The 25,976-nt window shown below is 43.8% G+C and overlaps 2 protein-coding genes across 3 annotated transcripts in view; both read right to left on the bottom strand.

Moving 5' to 3' along the window:
- Positions 1-25,976, bottom strand: part of Cdk1 (cyclin dependent kinase 1) — a 1,182,536-nt gene that overhangs the window by 166,588 nt on the left and 989,972 nt on the right. The window lies entirely within an intron of this gene.
- Positions 1-25,976, bottom strand: part of Arid5b (AT-rich interaction domain 5B) — a 175,974-nt gene that overhangs the window by 67,749 nt on the left and 82,249 nt on the right. For both annotated transcript variants that reach the window (XM_050139363.1, XM_050139372.1), the window contains one exon: positions 20,995-21,225. In XM_050139363.1, the coding sequence (XP_049995320.1) occupies positions 20,995-21,225 (231 nt within the window). The remainder of the gene's footprint in view (positions 1-20,994; positions 21,226-25,976) is intronic.

Here is a 25,976-nt window from a genome sequence, read left to right as displayed (position 1 = left end):
TCGCCTTCCATGTTAACATGCCATAACAATTACAGAAAAAGAGACAAGAGGCCATGAATTTGAGAAAGAGTCATAGATGTGTGTGTGGGGGGGTTCCATGTGAGGAATTGGAGGGAGGAAACAAAAAGAGGAAAATGACATCATTGTATTGTAATTTTATAAAGAAGGAAAAAAAATGCCACAACTTCAGGCCACCAACATGGACCAGAACCGCCATCCAGGAGAGGGCTGCTCCTCTAGTCAGGGTCTTCAGATCTTGAGCACGCCTGGTCTGCAGGATCTAACCACTTCTGTAGTCTAGCCTGGTCTATGCTGCAAACCTCTGCCGCATCACAGAGAACAAATCAAAGTGGATTGTGAGGCTATAGGTAGCGTGGGGTCTGAGTGCTGCCAAAATGGCCAAGCAATATAAAATTAGAACTGAAAGGGCTGGGCCAGGCCGGTCTTCCTTTTTTTTTTTACTTTCCCAGGGCAGGGTGTTAGTGACCCATGCATGACTTTGCCCTTCTGATTCCCACATTTGCACCCCCTTCCCAAATAGCAAGAATTATGTTGGTGGGATTGGTGTCTTGGAGGCTGAATGCTAGAAAGTATACAGGCTAGGGCAGGGAGAGGTGGCTCAGCAGCTAAGGACACTTGCAGAAGACCCTAGTTTAGTTTCTAGCACCCACACTGGGTAGCTGCGAGCCATCGGGGATTCTAGCTCATGGAGATCTGATGCCCTCTTCTGGCCTCTACAGACATCCATATCCACATGGCAAATACACGGACATGCACATCCACGCACAAATAGTAAGAATAATGATAAGTCTTTAAAAGATATAGATGAGTTGTTGGCTCGAACCAGAGGCCAATAACGCCGCAGTGTGTGAGCCACAGGCTATGTTCCCATTTATCTGTGCAATTTGCATGTGCAACTCCAACCATATCGTAAAGGGCTGAAATAAACCAGCCCTCTCTCTATTTTTAAAGACATAAACATTCCATCCCATACCCAGAAGGGGCCAGAACTGGGCTTTTCTGGTTCATACATTTGGTGCAAGACATGGGGGGCTACTTCTCAGTTAACAGCCCTGATCATAACCTGGATTTCTCTAACTCCAGAAGCCTTCCCTTCTGACAGAGTAATATTTATAGAAAATGAAATTTGCGTTTTCAATTACGCCCGACTTTCTCTTTCATATTCAAATGTTACATAGATTCTCCAACGTGTTTACCGTTTTTCCCACATTCCTAAATACGAGCACTAAAGAAATTCTGAAATATACACATTTTTAAAGACAGGTCTGTGTGCACCAAGCTATCCCCAGATGCTTAACATTCCAAATTTCTCAATAAATGAGGAACACACTAGGAAAGCAAACACGAACTGACAGTATTTAGTCTAAGTTCCTCTCAATGGTTTAGCATGTTCAATAACAATATTTCATTATTAGCAGCTATTAGGGCACCCAGAGAGGAGGTTTGTGGGATATGGTGTCGTTATTACGATGATTGTTTGGGGCTTTCTCATAACGTTCTGTGGTAATGAGTCTTGTCTTCTATCTTCTGAATCATATATATATATAGTTATATACGTATATATATGAGTTTCATATACATATACAAATATATGCATATATATATATATATCTGTGAGAAACCCATGATCCCAGCTTGCTACCACGAGTGCTCATTAGCGAACATCACAACCCCGCATTCAGTTCTGTGAGCTTTGAACCCGTTCCAGAATGAGGGCTTCAGCAAATGGCAGCTTGGCCTTTTTGCATCTCTGATTTTATTTTTTTTCCCTAACACTTAAAAAAAATTCAGAAAATTCCCCATAACTGTTCCTTTCACACCTTTTATCTCCTTCATAAATCCATAATATTCCCTCATTAAATCTCCCAACTTTGCTGTGTTCTTATGTAATGCTTAATTCTCTTCTCCTCTGGTGTTGGCTTGTGAAATGTCTTTAATTAAAAAAGCTAAAAGCTCTCTAAATCTGGATGGCAGACTCATTTCCAGGGCATTCAGGCATGTTGTCTAATTTTAAAACCCTGACAGGATACATGTAAATTTATGCAAGTTTCACAAAAGTCACAATTTCCTCCTTGAATTCAAGCTAAAGAAAATGCCCCAAGCTCTTTCCAGAACTGTTTGTTTTTCTGGAGAGCTAGATTTTTCTGCCCATTGTGTCAGAGGTGATTATGGTGAGGACCAGCCCGTCAGCATCCTGTCAATCCACTCAGAGGAAAGAGTTAAATTCCCCCCATTATTGATCTAACAGACCCAAAGCTAGGGCTCTGAAATACCATGGAGGGGGAGGAAGGGCTGGAGGATATTATCATGCAAATTATTTTGGTTGACAGTAATTAAGAAATTATATGTTAAGAAAATCAGTAATTGTCCACATGAGTCATTAAAGTGTTTTCATTCTTTGTAAAATATTCAGGCACGCCCTTCCTTTCTTGCTTTAAATACGCAAAGAGGGGGAAATACAGAGTGTTTGGAGCCCAGCAGAGCAACACACTAATTGAAAGTTTGCTTGGAAGGGCAGCTTTGTGGAAACTCTAATGTGGCCCTCAGCCTTTCTCCACGTACCATCCTTCACCCAAAGATTGTCTTCAGAAAGCTGGGGTAACCTTTTTGAGTACTTGAGTTCGGGTCATCTGTGAGTTGGGACTGTCCCCTCATGGAGGGATTCATAACCATTGGTCCCAATGCTTAGGAAATCTACCCAGAAAAAACACACACAGGGGGGCACTCAGAACTAGCCCAGCTATGGGCCATTAACCAGTCCTGGCTAATTCTGTGGCTCCCCAGAAACAAATTCAACCTTTGCCAACATTTGATTTGGAGGGGTCTTAAATCGACAGGAAAGAGACTAAATGTGGATGGCGGGAGGCTTGAGACAGGCTCCCAAATGATGGGAACACCTCGGATAGAACTCCAGTTAGCTTATAAATCGCCTAAATCGCCAATCCCTAAAAGAGCATAAATGAAAATTAAGCTTTTTTTTTTTCCGGAAAGGCAGCCTCAAGTACTGACATGTGATACATAATAATAGTCTTAAACTAGTTCTGACATAATATCGCCGGCAGCCTGATAACCACAAATGAATCGCTTTAGTTAAGAACTAGCCAGAAGCAAAAGAGATCCGTGTAAAAGTAGTTGGAGCCATAAATACCTCAACAATATTTTATGTCACTTTGTAAAAAGTTAAAGGAGGTTGATAATCATTAACAACAACAACAACAACCAAAAAAAAAAAAAACCATGCCACGTTCTTTACTATTGTACAGAGATTGTGAAAGCTTAGTTCATAGTCCTGAGGCTGCCAGGGCACCAGAGAAGCATTAGGAAGAAATAACAGCAACTTAAACGAAGGCTGACGTAATTCATGATAAACAGTCATTGGAAAATATTACAGTGCTGTCTTTATTTTTTTTTTGAGTGGGTTTAATCAGAAGAGTATGACCATAATCTAACATAAACCACTTCCCCTTTCCATTGTGTTAGTAGCTGGAATTCTGGCATTCACCCTCGCTAGCTGCAAGACTTTTTTATTCACAATAATTGCTGAATCCAGAGCCTCCACACCTCTGGGGACCTTAACAATGTCAATTTGGAATTCTGATGGATGGAGGAGCTTCCAAGACAAAGTCCCAAATCTCTGAGCTGCATGGTTGGCCCAAAAGTGGAGCTGAAACTGGAGGTTGGCATAGCCAGGGCGCTGTAAGGAATTTGTATCGGCAAGGGTGGCTGGAGATGGCCAGCACTGAAGAATGACTACATTGTCCCTTCTAATAGAACCCAAGGTGTGCTATCAACCCCGCACCTGTCGTGATAAGAGCCAACCTTGGGCCCAGATTGTTCCGGGTGCACTGTAACTACAGTAGCACTTGAAGAAGTTCACACGTTCACGTGAGGGCAGCCCAGCCTGCCAAGTTCGTTTAAGGCTCAATATCATCAGGTTCAAGGCCTGGAGGTGTGGTCACACCGTTGAACAGACTTGGTTAGGTCTGAAGGTGGATTCAAAGTTGTCACCTGCTGGGTGGAGTCCCTGGTTAGGAGCAGGTCTCAGGGAGAAAATAGCCCAGGAGGGAGTCACTTGGTCATAGGATTGAAGTCTCGGGCACTCACCCTGTCTCTGGGAGTGTAAGGGGAAGACATGATACACAATTATGTCAGCAAGGGCTTCTGGCATTAAGTTCATCGAAATGTTTTTTTCAGTCAAATATTGATTACCTGTGCTGAGGAAGGAAGGGGAGGCTAAGAGAGAAAGCAGGAAATCTTATGGCTTCTTCTCTCCGCTGGCTTCTGTCTCACTCAGGAGCTGGCCTTTCCAAGGGCTATTAAGAGCAACAGAAGTGATTTCATTTTTTTTTCATCCTCTACTTTTCTCTGCCAGCCTTGGGGTGGAGGTGTTAATGAGCTGGAATAAACTCAAAGGCAGGAGAAGAGGTCTTCGAGAAGTTGGGGGGCTTTGGTGATGCACGCAGAGAGGCCTCTGTCCCCAATAACCACCCATTGAATCCATCTTCCGAAGATCTCTTACAATATCCGATAGATAGAAGAACACACTATTTTTGACACGGAATCTTTTCCTCCCGATTGGATCTATTTAAATCATCCCAGAGGTCAAACTACCCGGCCACTCCTTTAAAACGATTACAAAATAAGACGAATGGCTCTCCCTGACATTTACACTAATAAAAAAAATGTATTTTATCTCCTCTTACCACACAAACCTTCGTTTCTTTAAATAGCTCATCTTGAACATTATCAGTGCATTTTGCTCTGTGCACAAATATTTTGCGTATTACAATGAGCGGCAGAATGCAAAGCTTGCAAAGACTTATTTTTAGACATATGGGAAAAGCAGTTCGAGCTAAAAATAAAGAATGAAGCAAGCACTTATCGGCAATGCCATTGGACAGGCAAACGCCTCTGCCATTGGACTTGGTATTCAGACGCTGTGGAGCACAGCAAGAAACATCACTTTGAGCACACACAAAGAAAATATTATTTCACAACCGAAAGCATCCAATCACTAAAAACAACATCTGGGTGTCATTAATAGCTTATTCTACAACTGAACTAGCCAAATAATCTGTAGCCTGACTCAGAGCCCCTCAGTTTCTATTTTTGAAAGGAGGTGGTGGAGGAGGCGGTGAAGAACTTAATAGCATGCCTTGTTTTTGCAAATGCACACGCCCTGGGCAGTTTCTGGATTTCTAGAAACGCGTGCACACACACGAAACAGTGTGTGTACCCACATGAGGCACGGTTGTTTAATGTGTTAATTGCCACTGCCCTTGACATGGAGTCCCGCCTTTGTTTTGAGGAAGTTTCTGCTGTAATACTGAGTTCACTCTTTCCCCTCAGAGCCTTGTATATAATTAGCGTACTTCGTGGATTGGTGAGAATCTGACCATAAACAACATCTGAGAAGCGTTCCCATTTCAAACTCCCATAAAGCCTTTTGTATGTAGCCTCTTAACACATTGAAAGAACAGGCGTACTGTTCAAATAGTCCAGCCCTGAGATGAAAGGACTAACAACAATATTACTGCCGTACAATTCACCGCACTAAAAACACCCTAAATATTTATACTAACAGGAGTTGAAAATAGTATCAGGGAAAATGCCAAAATATTTCTTCTACATGTTATTAGTAACAGTCGCTGGGAAGACAGATGCCAAATTCCAGCGTGGTTCTAATTCACTGGGCCCTGTCACATGGCCTGAACTAAGCTTCGTGAAATGCCAATAGACTTATGGACTAGGGAAAATTGTCTTTGAGATAATCGATATTTACAGTGTTTTTCTTTAAACGCCTCTAACACATCACTCCACATGATGCTGAATTTCAACGACAAGAGGCACACTTTTTTTTTTCTCATTGTCTCTAGAGTCAGTGGCACAGCAACCAATGAGTTTCATCCTTCCATTTGGCAGGACTTTGCATTGTATCAGCCAGATGGTGCCTACAACAATGATGCCTCTACAGGAAGAGGTGTTAGGATGGATGAACCATAGCGCTTCATTGGCGCTTATTAATTTTTCTCCCGGGAGTAAATATTTTCAGTGGTATGGGCCACACTAAATCTGCCATCATCACGCTTAAGTGTAGTCAGGTCCCCACATGAAGCTGCAGCAAGCTGGACCAGACCATCAGTGAGAGTTTCCCTATACTGACCCACGGCACACAGGGTGGGGAATCTCAGCGACAAGAAGATGCCCTGCCATCCCGCCAGCTTCCCAAATCTAACATCTCACCTCCAGCGGGTGCTCAAGGGATGTTGGACCAGGGGAGGTGAAAGATCATGTTTGAAGTCACAAGCAAAGGGATGCAGGTGCATTTGAAGAACACCCCTGGCTTCCCTATAAGGGAGCACTGCTTTCTACTATTGCATGAAACTCCCAGATAAGCTGGGCACGAGTCAGATTCTTGAAGCAGCTACTTAACGAATTTGAATGGTTAGCGGAATGCAAGAAAGAATAGCGTAGCAAGAATCCCAGCACCCAGTTAATTGGCAGGCCGGATGACTTCCTTCAACAGTGCTGTCTCTTTGGTTCTCTCTAAGGTTGCTGGGAGAATCACTGGAGGTAATGACCACAGTAGGAGCTCAGTAGAGGTCACACGAGATTGGCTCCACTAAGCTTCGAGTTAATTTAACATACACCATTCCTCAGGCAGACACCACACAAACCGTATTAAGTATATAACTCAGTTCCTGACGTGTGTTAAAACTCTCAATAAAAGGTAGGAGCTAGTATCATTATCATTCTATTTTAATTAATCAGAATGCTCAGGAAACGGACCGCCGTACCTAAAGATGTTGAAATGTGATGGAGAATTATTAGAAATGCCTGCTGTTTTACCAATAGCCTACAAGTGTGTGAAGACAGAGAATCACCTGGAAGGCCTCTCACCCGGGGAGTATCACACACTTTTTTTCGGCACATGCAGGATGGTCTACGTTTGCTCACTGGACTAATTTTTGCTAATAACATTGTTCAGAGCCATTATTGTAATAATTACATTTGCACATTCATTTTTATGAGATGACTCGAAGCTTCTACTGGATCCTCAAAGGGACCCAAGGTTCCCCAAAACCACTAAAAACATGTCCAACACTTATTTCTCGATGTGGAGACCCAGAACAGCGAAGGGAGTGGATCACACTCTGCTGGCTATGTTCACACTAAGAACCCAGAGAAGTGTCATTTCCAGCCTATTGTGTTTTTTTAGCCTTAATTTCTTCACAATTACAAACATGGTTTATAGTTCTCCATGATCATGGCTCGGCAAAGGGAAAACCCTTGAATGGAACTTGTAGTCGCTGAACGAACACATGGTTACAGCGTTTTCAGTCACATTCTATCCAATGTTTGCTCTCGCCAAAACGGAACTCCCTCCATGCCCTTGACCATAGGCCAATTAGGAAGGAGGTAATGGCTCTGTCCCTTCTGTGAAGGACTTTTTCAGTTCTGGACATTGCTACAGCACTGTCTGAATCTTAAGTGGGCAGAGAATGTGACTAAAATATTGGTCACAGAGGGGATGTAAGTTTGTACAGTTGTTATGGGAAACATGTGGGGGGGGGTTCCTCAAAAGGTTAAAAATAGAACGGTTAGGTGGTCCATCAAGCCCATGACTGGATTTATCCAAAGAAAATGCAATCACTATGTTGAAGAGAAACCCATATTCCCAGCTCTACTGTTGCATTCTATACAATACAGAAGAAACACCTGTCAATGTCAATCAACTGATGACCGGTAATGAGAAGTGTGGAAGTATGGTATGTGTACACACACACACACACACACACACACACACACACACACGGATACTAACCTAGCCTTAAAAACGGAGAAAATCTCAGTTGCAGCAACACGGATGAGCTTGGGAGATACTATGCTAAATGAACTAAGGCAGGTGCAGAGAAACAGACACAGAGCACAATCACTTATTAGTAAGATCTAACAAGATCACAAGAAGACCTGCAGGATAGAGTGGTGGTTACCAAGGACTGGGATATATGGGTTAACGCACATAGAATTTCGATCAGACAGGAGGAAGAAGTCCGAAAGATCTACTGTAGATTTGCTGACTATGAAGACTGTATTGTATTTTTGAAACTTGATGAGAGTAAATTTTTTTTTTTGCTCTCATCATGAAGAAATTAAGTGGGCAAGGAAACACATGCGTTAATTCCACAATGCATATTTTCAAAACAGCACTTAGCTCACAACAAATACATTGTAAATATATTCCATTTGACATATAAAGCATTTCGGTACCAAGACCTTACCCATTCAAACCTGAGAGATCAAAGGCAGATTCTCAGGCATCACAGCTCCAGTGGGTTCTCTAGCACAACAGTTCTCAACCTGTGGGTCATGACCCTTTGGGGGATGTTGGGCGACCCTTTCACAGGGGTCACGTAAGGCCTTCAGAACACACAGGTATTTACATTGTGATTCATAACAGTAGCAAATTCGAGTTATGAAGTAGCAATGGAAATAATTTTGTGGCTGGGGACCATCACAACATGAGGAACTGTATTAAAGGGTCACAGCATTAGGAAGGTTGAGAGCCACTGTTATAGGAGATAGGATTCCTTCATCTGCACTCACTTTCTTCTCCGAGGCTATAGCTCTACAGAACCCCAATCCATAGCTGGGTAGCCGCTATCTAGGCCTTTACTTACAAAAAAAAAATAGTCCTGATAATAGAAACCCTTATGATTTCTCCCAGGGAAACCATCTCAATGTTGACATTTTTTCTTTGTGCTCAAAGATGCTCACAACAGTATTAAAAGCACAGCACACGTCATAATACTACCAAAGCCACAGAGGAAGGGATCTAAGCTTCAAGTAGAAAGATTGTGTGAACATGGATAAACTCATTTTATGCAATATTGCACAGCCATTAAAATGGTATTCACAAAATGTTTAACACGGGGAATGTCTATTTTCTAATAAGGAAAATTTTAAAGATGACAAAATACATTCAGGATGTTCTCAAGTTACTGAAAATGCTTCCAAAAAAGAAAAAAAGAAGACTACGTAGAAATGATGGCTTATGTAAGGCCATTGGTGACTTTTGGGGAGTGGAACTGAGATATTGGTGAGATGATTGACGACATTTATAATGACAAGAACGTAGGTGCTATGAGGCCTCATAAACGACCTAGACTCCAATCTGACCACCACATACTTATTCTTAGCTGGTGTTTTCCCCTTTGAAGTATTTAATGGGAGTTTCTATAGAGTGAAGCTGTAAGGATTAGGTCATCAGACGTGTGGAAAGGGCTTAGCATAGGGCCCAGCATATGGTGTATGCCCACAGAGGACTGGCAATTATTATTATTATGCTAGTGATTTTCATAATAGAAATAATTTTCCATAATGAGAAAAAAATTTTTGAAAAGTCTATGAGCTGTTTTCTTCTCTTTTCTTTTCCTCATTAAATTATTATCCCATGGTGATGAGAGAAAGGGCCTATCTGGTGAGTGGAAAGTTCTGGTTGGCCACTGTGTTGACCATGGCATGCCCTCAAACTCTAAGCAGTGTGTGGTGTTTGGCTAAAATCAGATAAGGTGGCTCACACCTGTAATCCCAGCTCTGGTGCTGAGACCAGAAAAATTAAGAGTTCAAGGCTAGTCTGGATTCTACAGCAACACCCTGCCAAAGCAGACAAGAGTACACTCCTAGGGTTAGCAAGTTAAAGGGTCTCTAAACATCCTTGCAAGCGAACAATCCTCAGTGAAAGACACTGATCAACTTCTGAAGAACACTGCCGGGCTTTGAAAAGGTAAATCAATGTTGAGGGGAAAAACCCTGTTCTCTTTGAACCAACCCTTTCCCTTGAGAATTCTGTACCTGAAGCAAAAGTTGGGAGGGGTGGGTTCGACAAATACTTGACTTATCTAGGAAAGGAGATAAGGACAATGGGGGCCTGAAATCTTCTCGACTCCAGGAGTGGTTTCTGTATTGTTTTAATAAACACATTGTTACAAACACCAATAGGCTTGATTCTTACCCCAAGAAGGACCTTATGATCCAATGAAAAATATATAGAAGACTAATAATTTTAATAACAGGCCAAGTGTTTACAGGTAGGTGTCTAAGGAGATGGTTCTGGGAGCCCGTAAAGACGTTTGCTACCAACCTCAGTTTGATTCTGAAACCTACACGGTACAAGGAGAGGAAGGGGTCTTCAAGCCGTCCTTTGACCTTCACACTTTGACCCTGATTTCACAGGCAGGGTCATGCATGTGCCTGCCCACAAATAAGTACTTAGTGTTTTATTTTTAACAGCAAGGAGAGGATGCTTGAACATTCTTTGTTTGATCTTCAATACTCAAGTATGAATCCAGGAATAATGACATGCATTTATAATCCAAGAGACAGGGCGGTAAAGACAGGCAGACCTGTGGGGTTCGCTAGCCATTCAGCCCAGCCTAATCTGAGAGACCTATGAGCCAGCAAGAGACCTGGTCTCTAGAAAGAATATTTGTAGCTCCCAAGGAACAGTAACTTAGGTTCACCTCTGACCTGTGCACGTACGCACACACACATGTGATGTACATCCATATGCACACTCACATAAGTGCATCTGTGCACACGCACACACAAGGTGTCCATCAAAATTAAAACAAACAAACAAAAAGGTTGGACACGTATTGAGCGTCAAGGGAGGGACATCAAGTACAATGTTTAAAATGCCTACTCTGCTCATTCTTCCAGCCTGGACTCCACCTTTGAAGAGCCAGTTCACCAAGAGAGCCTTCAGTTAACCCAGCAGCCTCCCTTCTCCCCTCCCCTAAAGATCGGAGGAACGACCCAATTTAATAAGAAGGAAGTCAGGTTTTGTTGTAAGAGGCCTTTCTGAGGTCTTAACCACAGTGGGGTCTCTGAGAGAAGGACTGAGGAGCGCATGCTTCCTCAGGGGAAGATGACATCAACTAAGGGGACAAGTTTGCTTCTGGGAACTGCTTTTATTGGCAACTAAAAGCTAAAGGCAATAGAGGAAAGAAGTTGTGCTACAAGTCTAGGGCCTTTTCCAGTTCTTCACCTGCAACGGCTTCCTCCATGAACCCCTCAAAATCCTGCTAGAGAGCCACCTCCCTGGGAGGCTTCCCCAGCACCAGGACCCTCTTTCAGGCATCGGTGAACCCCGACATAACCTCTTCTGTTTCCCCAGCAGAATATCCTGCAGGGGCTGCTACCTGCTCCAAAGTTCCCACTTACCAACCCTTTCTCATGCCATCTCCTTTGTGACTCAAAGTAAGAGACACTCAGCTCCTCTTGTTCTATAGCCAAAGTGCCCACAGGCCTCTGTGTACACACGTACTTGTGTTTGTATGTGTGTGTGTTGAGGGTTGGAAGGCCTGTGCACGCCTGTGCACTTTAAGGGTGCACAGGCCTGAGTCTGTGTGCTGGGTGGGAACAGTCAACACAACTTCTTCAGTAGGTACTGGGACTGTGAGCCCAGAAAATTGCTCAGTTCCTCGGAGGCCACTCAGAGGCAGAATCTGAGCCTGCTAAGAGGATCAATAAGCAACATTTGCAGAGGGCCATCGCTCTATGTCTAATTTTTAAGTGCTTTGAGAATAGAGACTGGAACCCCAACACCGCCCCAAATTCTGCTTGGAACACAGTTGATGGTCAGTGAGCCAATGGATGAGCGCCCAGGACCATGGGAACGCCCTGGACTTTTTCTGCCCATCTCACTTGTTGTGTGGTCCTCCAAGTTGACCACTGGGCATCAACAAGGCCACCAGAGAAGAAGCTATCAGGGAGAGTGTTTCTATGCAGCTTCTAAAGGGGGTACTAAGCCTACATGAAGGAGCCGAGGCCCATGCCAGTCACCGCTAAGAAGATTCCCCGAACAGGCAAGCCCAACTGGCCCCTGTGCCAATAGCCTGGCGACGCTGACTCCTTCGAAAGACCCATTACCAAATCATGGCAGGCTAAATTTAATTTTAAAAAGGGAAATGATTTATGTGCTGCAGGAATAAAGAAGTGATAGAGGCAGAAGCTTGCACACATTTCAGTGTTTGAAATTAGGCCTATAATTTTTTCATTAAAGGAGGGTGCCAAGTTGGGAAAGCCAAGGCTCTCTAAGCAGAAAATTACAGAGAGGTGTATGGGACAAGTCCCGAGAGCCTGGCTGCCTAGTCTCCAGTCCAGAAGGTGGGGCTCTTATTCTCCTGGCTCTTATTCTCCGCCCCCTTCAGTCTCTACACTGCAACCTGCTGCACCTCTTAAAGCCCCCCCCCCCCTTAGCTGCTTCTAGGTGAGAAGGGACGCTAGGGCCTCAGCAGGGAAAGGAAAAACACAAGATGATTTGTTACAGAGAGCAGAGAGCTAAGCGGCGACCAAGGGGTCACAGAGAGGAGAGGGTGGCAGTTGGCATCAGTGTTTTGTGATTCCAAGCCAGTGCTTTTTGGATTTTGAACCTTCCAGAGCATTCCTTTTCTAACTATTCCCAGATATATCCATCTCTTCAATCAGAGCCCTTGGGCACGACTGGAAATCCTTTGTCTAGGAAGATGATGGCCAGCTATGTGCTTCTAGTTGGACCAATGTCAAGGAGTCAACCTATTCTTTCTAAGGAGTCGCGTGAAGGGGAACGCTACAGGCTTGGAGTCAAGCGGTCTAGGTTCAAATCCCGGCCCACCCAGTCTCTGGCTCGGTAGCATCGCTGTACACTGACGTCTTTACTCATCACACGCGGGAGCGCAGCAGCTTGTGCGCCATTCCCCCATTTCCTCAGGGTCCATCACGTGCCTATCACATGCAGCTACTCTCCCAGCCCCTGGGCACACAGCTGTGAACAGGACAGAGAGCATGCTGTTTCTGTGACCAAGGGCTGGCGGTAGTGCGTGTGGGGCGTGGGGAAGAGAGCCGGTAGACCCGTGAATAAACAATTACAGGAGTTAATGTCAGATAATGATGAGTTGTGGGACGATAATAACATGTTGGGTGATGAGGTTGAGCTGGACTTCTGGAAGAGGGATGGCCAGATACTGTCTCTCTGGGGAGGAGGCAGCAGGACTGGGGCCTCAATGATGAGATCTCTGACGCCTGGGGGAATACATTCCAAAGGGACGGCAAAACAAGTCTTTCTGGCCAGAACAGATGTTGAATGGCTTTTAGAACCAACCCATACCTCATTTTCCCAAGCAGTTGCCACGGCTCTAAAGCAATCCTGTGGGTGTTTTCACCAAGACTCCGGTATGCGGCCGTGGTCGTGTTGGGTGATATAAGAGGCAAAAAGTTCTAGTAACAATAGAGTTTGGTAGTGTTTGTTCATCGTCAGAGCCATCTGGGGAGGCCTGCTCCTGGGAGGTGTGGTCCCTAACTATCTTACATCCTGTCATTCTCGTCCGCATGCCCTTCAGTGGGAGCAATTTTGAGACCCAGGGAATTCTGTCTCGATTGTTCACCAGGATCAGAACTGTGCTTGGCCCCACAATAATGGTGGTGATCACGAGAGGTGTGGCGTAGACACTGACTGAGCGGATGGGCTCCTACTGTCCGTCACTCATGCAAGCTATAATCTAAGTGTCTCAGATATAAGAGAGGGACTTCAGTCAATCTCTTTCCCCTGGCAGGACACAGGAAGTACTTCAGAGGGCATCTCCATGTAGCAGGAAGGTTTCTGTTGCTGTCACTTGCTTGCTTTAAGATTTATTTATTGGGGTGCCCTGGGGAAGCGGTTAAAAGCACATTTCAGAGGCCCCGACTTCAGTTCCCATGTCAGGGAGAGACCAACGTTGGCCCCTGAAAACATCCAATGCACAGGCGTGTACTGACACACAGACCCAAACTACACGCATGATTAAAAGGAAGATCAATTTTAAAAAAAATATTTACTTTTTTACATGTTATATGTATGTATGTTTTGCTTGTATGTATTTAGTTGTACTACATGTGAGTCTGAAAAGAGCACTGGGTCCTCCTGGAACAGATAAGCTGCCATCTGGGTGTAGGGAACCGAACCTGGATCCTCTGTAAAAGCAGCAGTGCTCTTAACCACTGAGCCATCTCTCCAGTCCCTCAAGAAGAATTTTAGACAGAGCAAAGATACTGAATCTCATTCTAACAGCCTTACTTTTTACTAAGATATTTGCCCATTATTTTTCAATAGCTGGTTCTTTCATAGTGTGTGTGTGTGTGTGTGTGTGTGTGTGTGTGTGTGTAAAATTAACAAGGTATCGTGTTTCCTAAGCTGGCTTCAAAACTGCTACACAGCCAAGGATGATCTTGGACTCCTACTCCGCAAGCCTCTACCTTCCAAGTGCTAGCATGAGAGGATTGCATCGCCACTCCCCGACTATGAGCCGCGGGAGACTGAACCCTGAGTTCCACAAATGCTAGTCAAGTATGCTACCAACCAAGCTGCATCCCAAATGGTTTTTTTTTTAATTAAAAAAAAATCTGGTTATAGCGGAGAATATGGCTGTTGGTTTTGTAATGGAGAGCGAACCATTTTCTGGATGGAATGTCAGGCCAAGGGTTAGTCAACACAGGCTTGGTCTCTTCCTTCTGGGGTAGAGGTGAACACATCACACCCGAGAGTCCAATAGCAGTGGCTACTAACTCCCAGAATCCCCTCAGCTACAAAAAGGCATCTAAGCTATTTTAAAATATCCTTTCAAGTGCTCCCAAAAGCAAAAAAAAAAACAAAAAAAACAAAACAAAAAAAAAAAAACACTAATCCTCAAAGTTCCTTAGACTGTGACTCTAAATTAATTCATAGCAGCAACATACAATTTCTTTCCCTAAATCCCTAAGTGAGCTGGGATCCAGAATCCCAGTGCCCCTGACCAAGGTGGTTTGCTCTCAAGCCCATCTGCAGAGGTAGAACCCATATGCTACTCGTTACGTGGAACACAACACACATCTGACGTACCTCTACCCACAGACTTCCGTGGGTTTGGCTCGCCGTGTTATATCAGAACTTAAACACGCTAAGCAAGAGCGACTTGCTTAGACTCTCCTGGAGGGACAAACAGACCCTAGGAAACGTCCAGGGGCGCCATGAGATTTCTGCTGGCCGAGATCTTCCGCACAAACAGTGACATGCAGCCCATGGCTCTTTTCCTACTCACTTTCAATTAAAGACAAAGAACCGCTTCATTTTCCTTCGGGAGACTTCGGGTGACCACCAAAGACAGTGAAATCCCAAATGTGGACAGGGGCCAGGAGCAGAGACATTTGATCATCAGAATCCTCTGCGACCATGAAAGCCACTTTGGTAAGGAAAACAACAACAACAAAAACACTTTACTCGCAAGTTTCCATGATCCTTGACACAACCACGGCCTTTCCTTCATTTCCAGCCAAGCACGTGATCTTCAGAGGGGAGGAGGCAGCGTCCGGCTCTCCTTTATGCTTTATTAGTGATTTTGCATGTTTTGAATTTCCTTTCGTTAAAAACTCAAGGTCTCGTCCCTTCTCTGTTCTGGCTCTTCCCTTTGCTTTTACTTCTTTTGTCTGTAATGTCGTCATTTCAACTAACAGGAAATGGGGAAGGGCAAAGTTCAATGCAGACTCAGAAGAGCGGCTTTCCAATACACTGTGATGTGTGGACAACTTTACACGTCCTTTCAGGCTCTGGTTAAACCCCCAGTTCGCCTAGGGATGGGGTTCCCTTAGGATTCAACAAACACCATGATTTCCTGTGAATACACACTAAGACCCAAGTCTCCAATAGAAACACATTGATTTTACACGTATGAGGTGTTGACAAACCAAATTCAACAGAGGCACACGCAGCAGAGCAGGCGAATACAGTCTTATACTGGTCCTCGTTCCCACACTCTTATCTCTTATCAAGGTATTTATCTATTATTTCTCAACAATCAGTTCTTTCCTGGTGTGTGTGTGTGTGTGTGTGTGTGTGTGTGTGTGTGTGTGTGTGAGAGAGAGAGAGAGAGAGAGAGAGAGAGAGAGAGAGAGAGAGAGAGAGAGAGAGAGAGAGACAGGATTGACTTACTCTGAACCTGAGAAGATGGCTGTGTTTGGCTGATTTTACAGAAGGAACCAGTAAGGGGCCTCATGGTATCTGCCTTAGGGAATCAGATGATTGAGCCCGGGTTTGCACCTGACCCCTTTGCACGTGACTTTGGCACTCTGCTTGACTGCATCTTACACTCCTTTTCCACACCCTATCCCTAGTGGAATGCCTGTCTTAGTATATAAACAGCCAGGCTTCCTGTACACCAGAGCTCATGGTGGCTACTAAGGGTCAAATGCCTGAGGTCAGCCCATCTCATCTCGTTGTTTTGCATGTGGTTGACCAAAGTCAGGCTCTACTCTGCCCCATTCTCTCGTCAACAAACACACAAGCACCCCAACTGCCAAAAAAAAAAAAACCTTAAAAGCGTGACTTCTGTTTCCTATGCCTCTGCAATTCAACACATTCACACACACACACATACTGAACCTCATCTAAAGACATGCAATCCTACCTACTTTTAAAGACTTACTGTTTATGTAAATGAGGCTACCTTTGCACTTCTCTGATGGGAGCCAGTACCTTGGAGTTAGCCATTTCTCTGTAGCATCCCGTGTGCCTCTGTTTGAATTTAGTTTGTCAACACACCACACAATTGAAATCAATTGGTATGATATTACTGTAAACACCGTGCGTTGAGCAGTGGACCTTTTATTGTTCTAGCTGCAAAGAACAGACAAACTGTTTATTGGTGTGGTTTTCTTCTCTAGCGCACATAATATAAATGCCAGAGTGCATTTTATAAAACAGAAATCCTTACATAACCAGGTAAAAGAAGGAAGTGGAGCTGCTGGGAAAAACTGTGTTGGGAGGATTGCTCCGGGACAGTGGGGGCAGGAACCACTTTTGTGGCCGAGGATTTTATGAAGAAAAACAACATGTCATTCACGTCACGCTCCCTTCATTGTTATTAAAATTTCATTTCCTAATTGCATGTGCCATACAATGAATTTTCATAATGCTTCAATGGGGAGTCCGATGCGTTAGTTAAAAAAAAAAAATCGTCAATTATCTCGTGCTAAGAAAGCACATTGCCAGCAGAGCCGTGTGACTGACAAGAGAGAATATGGGCAGGATGTGGGGGCCGCAGCTCTTCAATCAGTTACCATTAATATGATTCAATTTCTGCTCAAGTCATAGGTTTAGACATTACACAGCACTGTAAGCAAGGAAGGGGCTTGCATAACACAGCGAGGAAAGCAGATGGCATGTTATCAAAACCCTTCAAGCCTAAAATAACCTTCCCAAGTAAGGAGGATAGTTAATTAAAACCAGGATATATTTACTCGATTCCGAATATCTCAATGTAAATAAAAATCAAAATGACACTACTGTAATGTTGGATTAAATGATGAAATTTCATCTATTTTATTTTTCTTTAATAGTTTCTAATCAAACTTTTCATTAAGCGGCTTCATAAAAATTCCACAGAGAATTTATTTATAGGGACCGGCTGTAGATTTAAAAGGTTTACTTTTATTGTTCAATTAAAGCCGTTATTCAGTGGACAGCATTAGACTAGCGTGGAGGGGGCAAAGCTGCCTGGCAGTGGGGAAGGCTGTGCCCCAAAGCGAAGGTTCACTTCAGAGACGTGTTTTGGTTACACACGCGTAAGCCATGTTGGTGAGCCAGAGAAAAGGTGGGCTCATCTCGGTCCAAAAGAGCTCATTCCTGCTTCAAAGTCACTGGCTGGCTCCTTCCCAGCTTGGCTACGAGCTCCCATATTCATACCTTCTTATGACACACTCTAAAATTGACTAGGAGCACAAGTTAAGAGAGCGATGGTAGACCCCAGCCAATAGAGACATGACGATCGAATTGTCAACAATCTACATATTTTTTTTTTCCTAGCAGGTTTCTAAAGCATGGACCTCCATCTTTTAAAACCAGGCCGAGAAAAGGCTAGGGAGATGACTCAGTTGGTAAACGCACGCTGCAATGCAGTACCCAGATAGGGCCTATGCTTGTAAGCCCGGTCCTGGGGAGGTAGAGACAAGACAATCTCTGGAGCTTGTCTCCTAGCTAACCTACTACTGGGGAACATTCCATACCAATGAGAGACCCTGTCTCAAACAAAAAGGGGTGGGAGTTTCAGAAATGACGCCCAAGATTGTCTGCTTGCTTCTACGTGTGCACACATGCATGTGTACCCCCACATACAAGCATGCAGCCACACACAGAAGAAAAAAACCCAAAGACCGAGTTCTGATGCTATTGCAAGGCTTTCCTTGACCTTTCACCCTGACTGCTATCTCGGGCATCCAGTCCTACCCCAAACCACTGCTGAATTCCTATCCCAGTTGCTTCCCATGAGAGCCCTCATTGATTTTCTTTGTAACACAATTAGGCTTCCAGGTGTGTTAATCCTGTCTTCCCTATTTAGATTCTTAATCCTCAAAACAAACAAGGACCATATTTTATTTCTTTTTTTTTTCTTCTGCACCCCTTCTGTCACTCATGCCGTAGAAGAAAAGCAACATATCAGATCATTAAGAAACCAAATATCATCGCTCATAGAAAATGACTGACTGCACTTTGGAGAAGAAACAAGGAGGGTTTTTTTTTTTTTTATGGCGATTTTGGAATAATTCAAATCATTGATGGAGTTGTCAAACACTGTAAATCCTTTGCCACCCGCTCCACAATTCATCCACCCGGCGGCGTGGCTAATAAAGTCTGATTTTTATAGCCGAGGCATAGTGTTACCTGAATTATATTTGACCAACCCCTGAAGTCACTGGATGAGTGGCACAGAATAGATGCCGCCTAGGCAGTGCGTCTGTGAGCCCCCTGGCACTCTGGGTGACCTGACTGGGGCGCTTCAGTCTCAGGATCGTTTGTTCGGTGATAGTCGCTAATTAAATTGACGCTCTATCAACTGTTAGTCGGCTGGAGAATCCCGCTCCTACGTTTTTAACGAGTGGTCTAACCCACGTCAATTTCACATACGACCAGTTGGGAGGGTTAAAGAGTCGCCGTCTGGAAACTGCTGAGATGCGCACCTAAGGATGCGGGGGCCACACATGGGGAAAAGTGCTCAGAGTCAAGACAAGCAGCATGGCTTACGTGTGAGCGGGAGCTACTGGCAGATGAGTAAACCCTCTGAGGGCCAAACTAAGCACTGACGATGAGCTAGCTCATGACTGAACTCGCCTGCTGGAAGCTCACTAAAAGAGCCTTTATTCCAAGAGAAATTGTCTCCTCCTTCCAGAGGCTGGAGAAGAGAGACAGAATTAAAAGTGAGGTATGCCAAAAGAAAGCTCAGGAGCCCATTCACGGAGATGCTCATGTTTGCACGCCCATTTAAAATTCCTTCAGGAATGCGCCAACAACCACTGGTCATTGTTGGGTAGGAACTTCTATTTTCCAACTCTAGACAGAACGGCTTTGAAACTCAGTGACTAATAATGCCTAAATTAGCCAAAAAGGTTAAAACATTTTTTTCATTATGTGACATTGTTGAAGACTAACTTCGGATACTTTTAAGTAGGGAAAACATTCTCTCGGCTTTATTCGGTGTTAGGACTTTAGAGACTTTTTGATCAGCTGGTAGGACACAGGGTTTGGCAGCAGGGAATGTGGGTGACTTTTTTTTTTCTCTCAAATAATGAAGAGGGAGGATTTGCAAATGCTCATCTGAGAGGAAAGGGTATTTGATAATTGTGTTGGATACACTGATCATTTTAATGACAAAGCTATTTGACTGATAAAATATGACAATATAGACTTCTGTGTAGAAGGAAAATCTAATGCATACACGCACGCACACACACACACACACACACACACACCATTTGACATGCACTCACCACTTTCACGTAGTCACTATCTTTGGGCTCCAGTGAGCTTAGGTTTTTTTTTTTTTGTCCCCTTCCCACTTCTCCTTTTTGGCCTCCTCGGGCCACCAGATCCCATCCCTTCACCCTTGATCCTCCGCAGTTTACACATCCTTTGTAGCGGCCTAAGATCTCCCGAAGGCACACACTGTCAAATTGGAGAGGCCACGGTAGACTCACAAAACCATGGAGAGGTATCTTAGAGCTAATTGGGACAACGTGGATTTGAATATTCTGCAAATGAGGCATCCTTGGGGACAATGTAAGTCAACAGGATCAGGGAGGGCACTGGCTTGAAGAAAGTCTGTGTATGCGTGTATGTCTCAATCTCTGTTCCTCCTTGGCTCTCCTGATGAACAGGGTACCATCGTACCATCTATGAAGGCGATTCCAAGACAAGCAAAGAGCGTCCATGCCTCTGTATGCATAGGAACACCCAATCAATGGAGAGCCATGGGCATGATGCAATTTCTTCAACCGATGGATGGTGAAGGCAAGATAGATGACGACAGTGTCTTAGCTTGCCTTCCCTGGCACTGCGCGAGGCAAGGTCTCCAAAGATCAGTTATGATGTCTGACAGGCCCTTTGTCGAGAAGACACGTGATGAGTCAGCGAGGCCAGGATTGGACATGTGTGTGAAAATTTAAAGGATAGGGCACATCTACATTTCAATCTATATTTCATATATGTATGTATATATGCATGTATGTATGGATGCATGCATGTATGTATGTACGTACCTACCTAACATTCCCTCGATCTTTCATCTCTACCTGATAGTATTGAACAGCTATAATTTATGCCTTCTTGTAGTACCTTATAAAATTAGAAAATTTAAGCACCAATATTTAAATAACCAAAGCCATCTAAGGAAGAACATGAAAGCATCCAATCTCAAAGTCTACCTTAGAGATCCACCAAGCCCCTTCCAATTATATATTGAACAGCGAACACAAGACAGTCATCTTTCACTTGTGGTGAACGGTCACTACCGGGAACGTGAGGACGCCTTGTGCTGCAATAACACGGGGTCTGGGTGGAGTAAGGTGGCGAAGGCAAGCCCTGCTTCCCGGCACCGCTCATGGCGTGAACTGAAAAACGAGTATCGAGTAGAATAAGAGACAAACACTCACCGAACTCATCGCATATACTCTCGTTCTCTATGAGAGTAGGGTGATCAAAGGTATCCCGGCAGTACAGGATCTGGGGGTTTCTGCTGACCATTGCGATGCCCCCCAGGGCTAATGCAAACTGGTCCGTGAGGATGGATGATGGCTTATCCTGGATCCGCTTCAGCATGGACCGGTACCGGCAGTACTGAGGGTAGCTGAGCACGATCACATTGCTTTCTTCCTCATCTTCCCCTAGACAGAAAAGCAAACACATCCATTACCCTCTGCCCACCAACAAAGAGAGCTTCCACAGTCGTGACTTAATTTCAACGGTTACTTTTGCGTTGGGACTAGAGATGTCTTCTTCAGCAAAGGCCTCGTCTTTACCATGGTCTGGCAATGCCAGAATCTTCCAGAATCCCCCTCCCCAGTCAGCTCCCCATCCTCAAAGCCAGAGGCCACCCTGAGTGTAACCATTTTGTGGCTCCACTGGCATACACATTACGTGATGCTTCAGTTATTTGAGGGCAGTCAAACTAAATCTCTCCTCCCAGAGATTCCAATCTATTTTTTTTCTCATTGGTGTCACCGTGATAGGGAAACTTTGATGAGTTTTTAACAACTATTGCTTGGTTTAGATTGATTGCACGTTTTGTATATATGCACACACACATGTGTACTTGGGGTTGACAAAAATGTTTGGATCCTAGAAAAGGGTCCATAGATCTAAGGAGCATTGCCACCTGTCCTGGGGCTCAACAAACATTCTGTGTTCTCTTTATGGGCCCAGAGAAAGGCTGTACTTCCCACCCTTGGGAGTCCAGGAGGCCCTGGACTTATTTTTGGCCAATGAAATGTGACAGTAGTAGTGTCTGCTTTAGAGCCAGGGTGCCGGGGACCACCGTGTCCCTTCGTCTTTGTTCTTGCCATCTGTAACGCTCAGACAACAGACCCTCTGCCAGTCTGGGTCTTGGAGTTAAAACAACATGGAGCAGAGACCCTGGCTGATCCAAAAAGGATGCAAACACAGCAGAAACGATGCCCACGTTGTTTCTAAGGACACAGTTCGGGGGATCACTTGTTAGGAATTGTTACCTCAACTTGTTACCCCAACTTGATTGATACCACTATCTTCACCTCCCTCCACATCTGTACCCCCCCATCTTTTAATGTTTCTCATATCCATCTGGTAACCTGGCACATCCCAGAGAATCGTGCTGACAGGCTCCCCAAACATCCTCGAGAGACAGTCCCATCAGGACCATCTTAACTCAGATCCTTTCAGAAAATACCACAAATCTTCCTCTTAAATGCTCATGATGCCTAGTGATAGCCCACTATGTTTTGGGAACAGTTGCATAACCCAGATTCATCACAGAGAAATCCTTCATTCGTTTCCAGCTTGAGAAATGGCAAGCAACCCCTTCGGTAGTCTGTTACCTGCAGCCATGCCAAGCTGAACTTGGGTTTCCTGACCCACACCATCAGCGTGCAGCTCAGCCATTCCCAGACTTGTCATTTTGTACGTCCAATGGGAAAACATTGTGCTATTCGGGGGCCCTTACTGTACTGCAGAGAACTGCTTGAAACAGTTGTTAGGGATATTGACTTTATTGTGGCCATCTGGTAACCAGTGGGAGATGAATTGGGATAGAATGTAACGATGGAACGTAACCAGGACTGGGGCAAGGTGCGCACGTGACCTTTGCTGCTAGGAGGCTGGCTAGCAGCTGTAGCTCTGATTACACTCACTTAGCTCTTCAGGCTGGAGGCTCCTCCGCAAGCAGAGGTGCTCAGCTGCTTCTAGCGTGATGTCTTCAAAGGGCCTTACCCTTCTCCGACACCTGCCTGGTTTGTGGGCAGCTGTTTTAGCAGCTAGCACACTTAGAAGGTAGTGTGCTGACAGGGAAGAGAAGTCTACCAATGAAAACTAGCCCTGAGATGCAGACAGGTGGGCCAGGACAACACGCTGTGATTCCTACAGTAGACTAAGACGCCGAGTCCAAACTCTACATTTATAGATTTATTTGTTACTGATAAACTAAAGCCTGGGAAATTATAATGGAAGTACTCACCAAACACTGCCAGAACCCACAATATCTTTGTGCTGTGCCAAGGAGTGGCCTCCACGCACCACTGGCACCAAACCTGATTTCTATCTCTACACCTTATTTGTTAGATGTGAATTCGAGAGAAGACAACCAGAAACTGCCAGAGCTCACTCGGCTGGGCATGTGCAGCCCCCCTTTCACTTTTCTGGACAGAAAACCCTGCGTAAATACCTCATGATTCCCTCAATCTAGTCTGATAGTGAGTGCCTTTGACTTTCCGTGAAGACAGGAAACTCATACCAGTTTGAGAAATATGGAAGACACTGTGCTTCCCAGGGGAAGGAAGTTGAAGAAACAGTTGCTTCTGAGTTGGTGTCTTGGGAGATGCCTCTTGGGTCAAAGGTCCACTTCCCTGCTGTTCTACCCCTCAGTCTCCTGGTTTTCTTTTTCTGTTGTTTGTTTTTCAAGAAAGGGTTTCTTTTTGTGTGTGTGTGTAGCCCCAACTGTCCTGGAAATCACACTGTAGACTAGATTGGTCTTTATCTCACAGAGATCTGCCTGCCTCGGCCTCCCAGGTGCTGGGGCTAAAGGCATGAGTCACCACCACCCAACTCTGAGTAATTTTTCATGATTCTCTGTTTGGGATAGAGTTATCTTTCTGGCAAGCTTCAATGTCTAAACATGGCCTCCCCTTTGTTTTCTATATCTCGTCCTAGCTGCCAGCACCTACTCTGCCCCTCACAGTTTCTGACTTCTCATAATTACTGAAAGAGCACAAGCACGTCCATGAGGAAAGGTGTCCTAAGGATGCCCACTGTATCTGGGAACAACATTGATCAGGGTTGTCCTTGAAATACTGTCCAAGATCTCAGGGTGCCAGCCAAAATAATTGGCTCAGGTTCTCCTAGATTGGTAGACAAGAGTTTATTTTATATTTTTTAACAAACACTTCGGCCTAATTCTTGCACTCTGCACTTCCAAGGAAGTAATTCTGACTCTGAATTTCTTTTTTTGCATAGACTTAAGTGACTTACTTAAAGTTTAAAAATACATGTGTTAAAGCACAGTTGTAGTATACATAATACTTAAATGATTTATACTTATATGCTACATATGGATTTATGACTGATACATAATATATGCCGTGTACTTAAAATGTATATTATGCATGTATACCTTACTATATTGTAATATAATACATTGTGTATGACATGTTGTTATATTAAATTATATGGTACCAACATACAAGTGCACATATATTAACATAAAGTCATCTTATATATATACACACATAAATATATATGAGTCAGATATGTGTGTTTATTGTGTTTATTTTTATTTCTCTTCTCCAATCTACTAGTGCTTAGAATAAAATCCAGGGTTAAGTTCATCTGCCTCTGCTACTTTTTTAGTGATTGTTGGTAGGTATCATAGAAGATACCAAATTAAAAAAAAAACTAACAGAGACAAGATTTTCACCAAAAACACAAAGGACCAGGCACAGTGGGTGTGTTCAAGGACAGAGAGAGCTTTAATGCTATTTCTAGTACCGAGAGCAATATATTACAATTTAGGAAAATTTTTAAATAATAAAACTTTTGCCCTATAAACAGTGCTGCAATTTGTGAATATTCCCCAATATAGTGGTGACATAACTGGAGTTGCTACCAAAGTGACTAGGCGTGGGTCTCCATGACATAGGAAGTGACAGGAGGAGGCTCTGAGCCGACTTTTAATCTTTTGACTTTTGCTTGACTAACTCTGCAGTATGTCAAAATGCTTCGGATTATTATTAGTAACTAATTTATAGTGTTAATGAAGATGGTAAGCTTTGGCCAGGTAAAACCTGAGACTCCACCCACCTAGGAGACAGAATTATTCGACTCTGGTTAATAATTCCACTGGGTTAATCATCCAAGGGTATGACTTGAGGGCCTGTAATGCTCACTGTAAACATTTAAATTATTGTGATTTTCACGTAACCACTTCCTACCCATGAGATGGAAGAAGCCCGAATCTCACATTTGCCTGCCTAATACTCCGGCTCCCCCATTCCCTCATTAAACTCTTTCTACACCAAAAGGCCAAAGGCACAGCTGGGGTCTGGTCTAATGTGGCAACCTTTGGTGAAGCCAAAACAAAAATTATGCTAAACTCCATTGCTTATGGACAGAACCACCCATTTGGACCAGAATTTTGGCGCTGTTTGGATGCGGGCAAATTTCCAACTTTGGAAGTAGACATTCCCAGAGGAACTGCTTTTCATATTTATAAAGCCATAGAAAGTCCAGGAGACCCTCAGACCCTTATAGAAGTTAATAAAGGCAGCCAGGTAGGAAAGAGGAGGCAGCGTGGAAAGAAGACACACGAAGATTGTATTAACAAGTCTTGCAGATATTAAGTTCTATGATCCCTTAACGGCTTCCTAAGCCTATACATTAAGTCAGCTTCCTTCTGACACATCCATAAGAATATTAAACTGTTCAGCGGCTGGGCTGGCGTGCTTGGTTTTGCAACAGTACAATGAGAAACAAATAAAAGCAAATAAAAGAATTCAAGAATTCTTACGGAGATCCTGCAGCTAACCCATTCCCCCTTTCTCCTTTCTTTTGCTCATAAATACTCTGATACATGAAGCAAGGGCCAGCAGTAAATGGTCTGCAGTTTCCCCATCTCTGTTTCACAAGAGGTCTAGCAGATAAATCTGAGAATGAACAAAGAATGGATAAATTGCACATTTGTTTAGCAAAAGACAAACAGAGCGTTCCCGGAACAATGATTTTCTTTCAACCACACCCACATCAGAAAAGAAACTAAGGAACTAACCCTACAGAGTATTTTTCTAGAACATCCTAGTTCCTTGAGTTGTATATCCTTTTTTTTTAATTTGATTTCAGTCAGTAGAAAATGATCGGCAAAAAAAAAAAAAAAAAAAAAAAAAAAAAAAAAAAA

This window comes from Alexandromys fortis, unplaced genomic scaffold (genome assembly GCF_014885135.2).
Source record: "Alexandromys fortis isolate MF-2015 unplaced genomic scaffold, M_Fortis_MF-2015_v1.1 scaffold_9, whole genome shotgun sequence".
In the NCBI taxonomy this organism is placed as follows: domain Eukaryota; kingdom Metazoa; phylum Chordata; class Mammalia; order Rodentia; family Cricetidae; genus Alexandromys; species Alexandromys fortis.
This window is presented reverse-complemented; position numbering and strand designations above follow the sequence as displayed.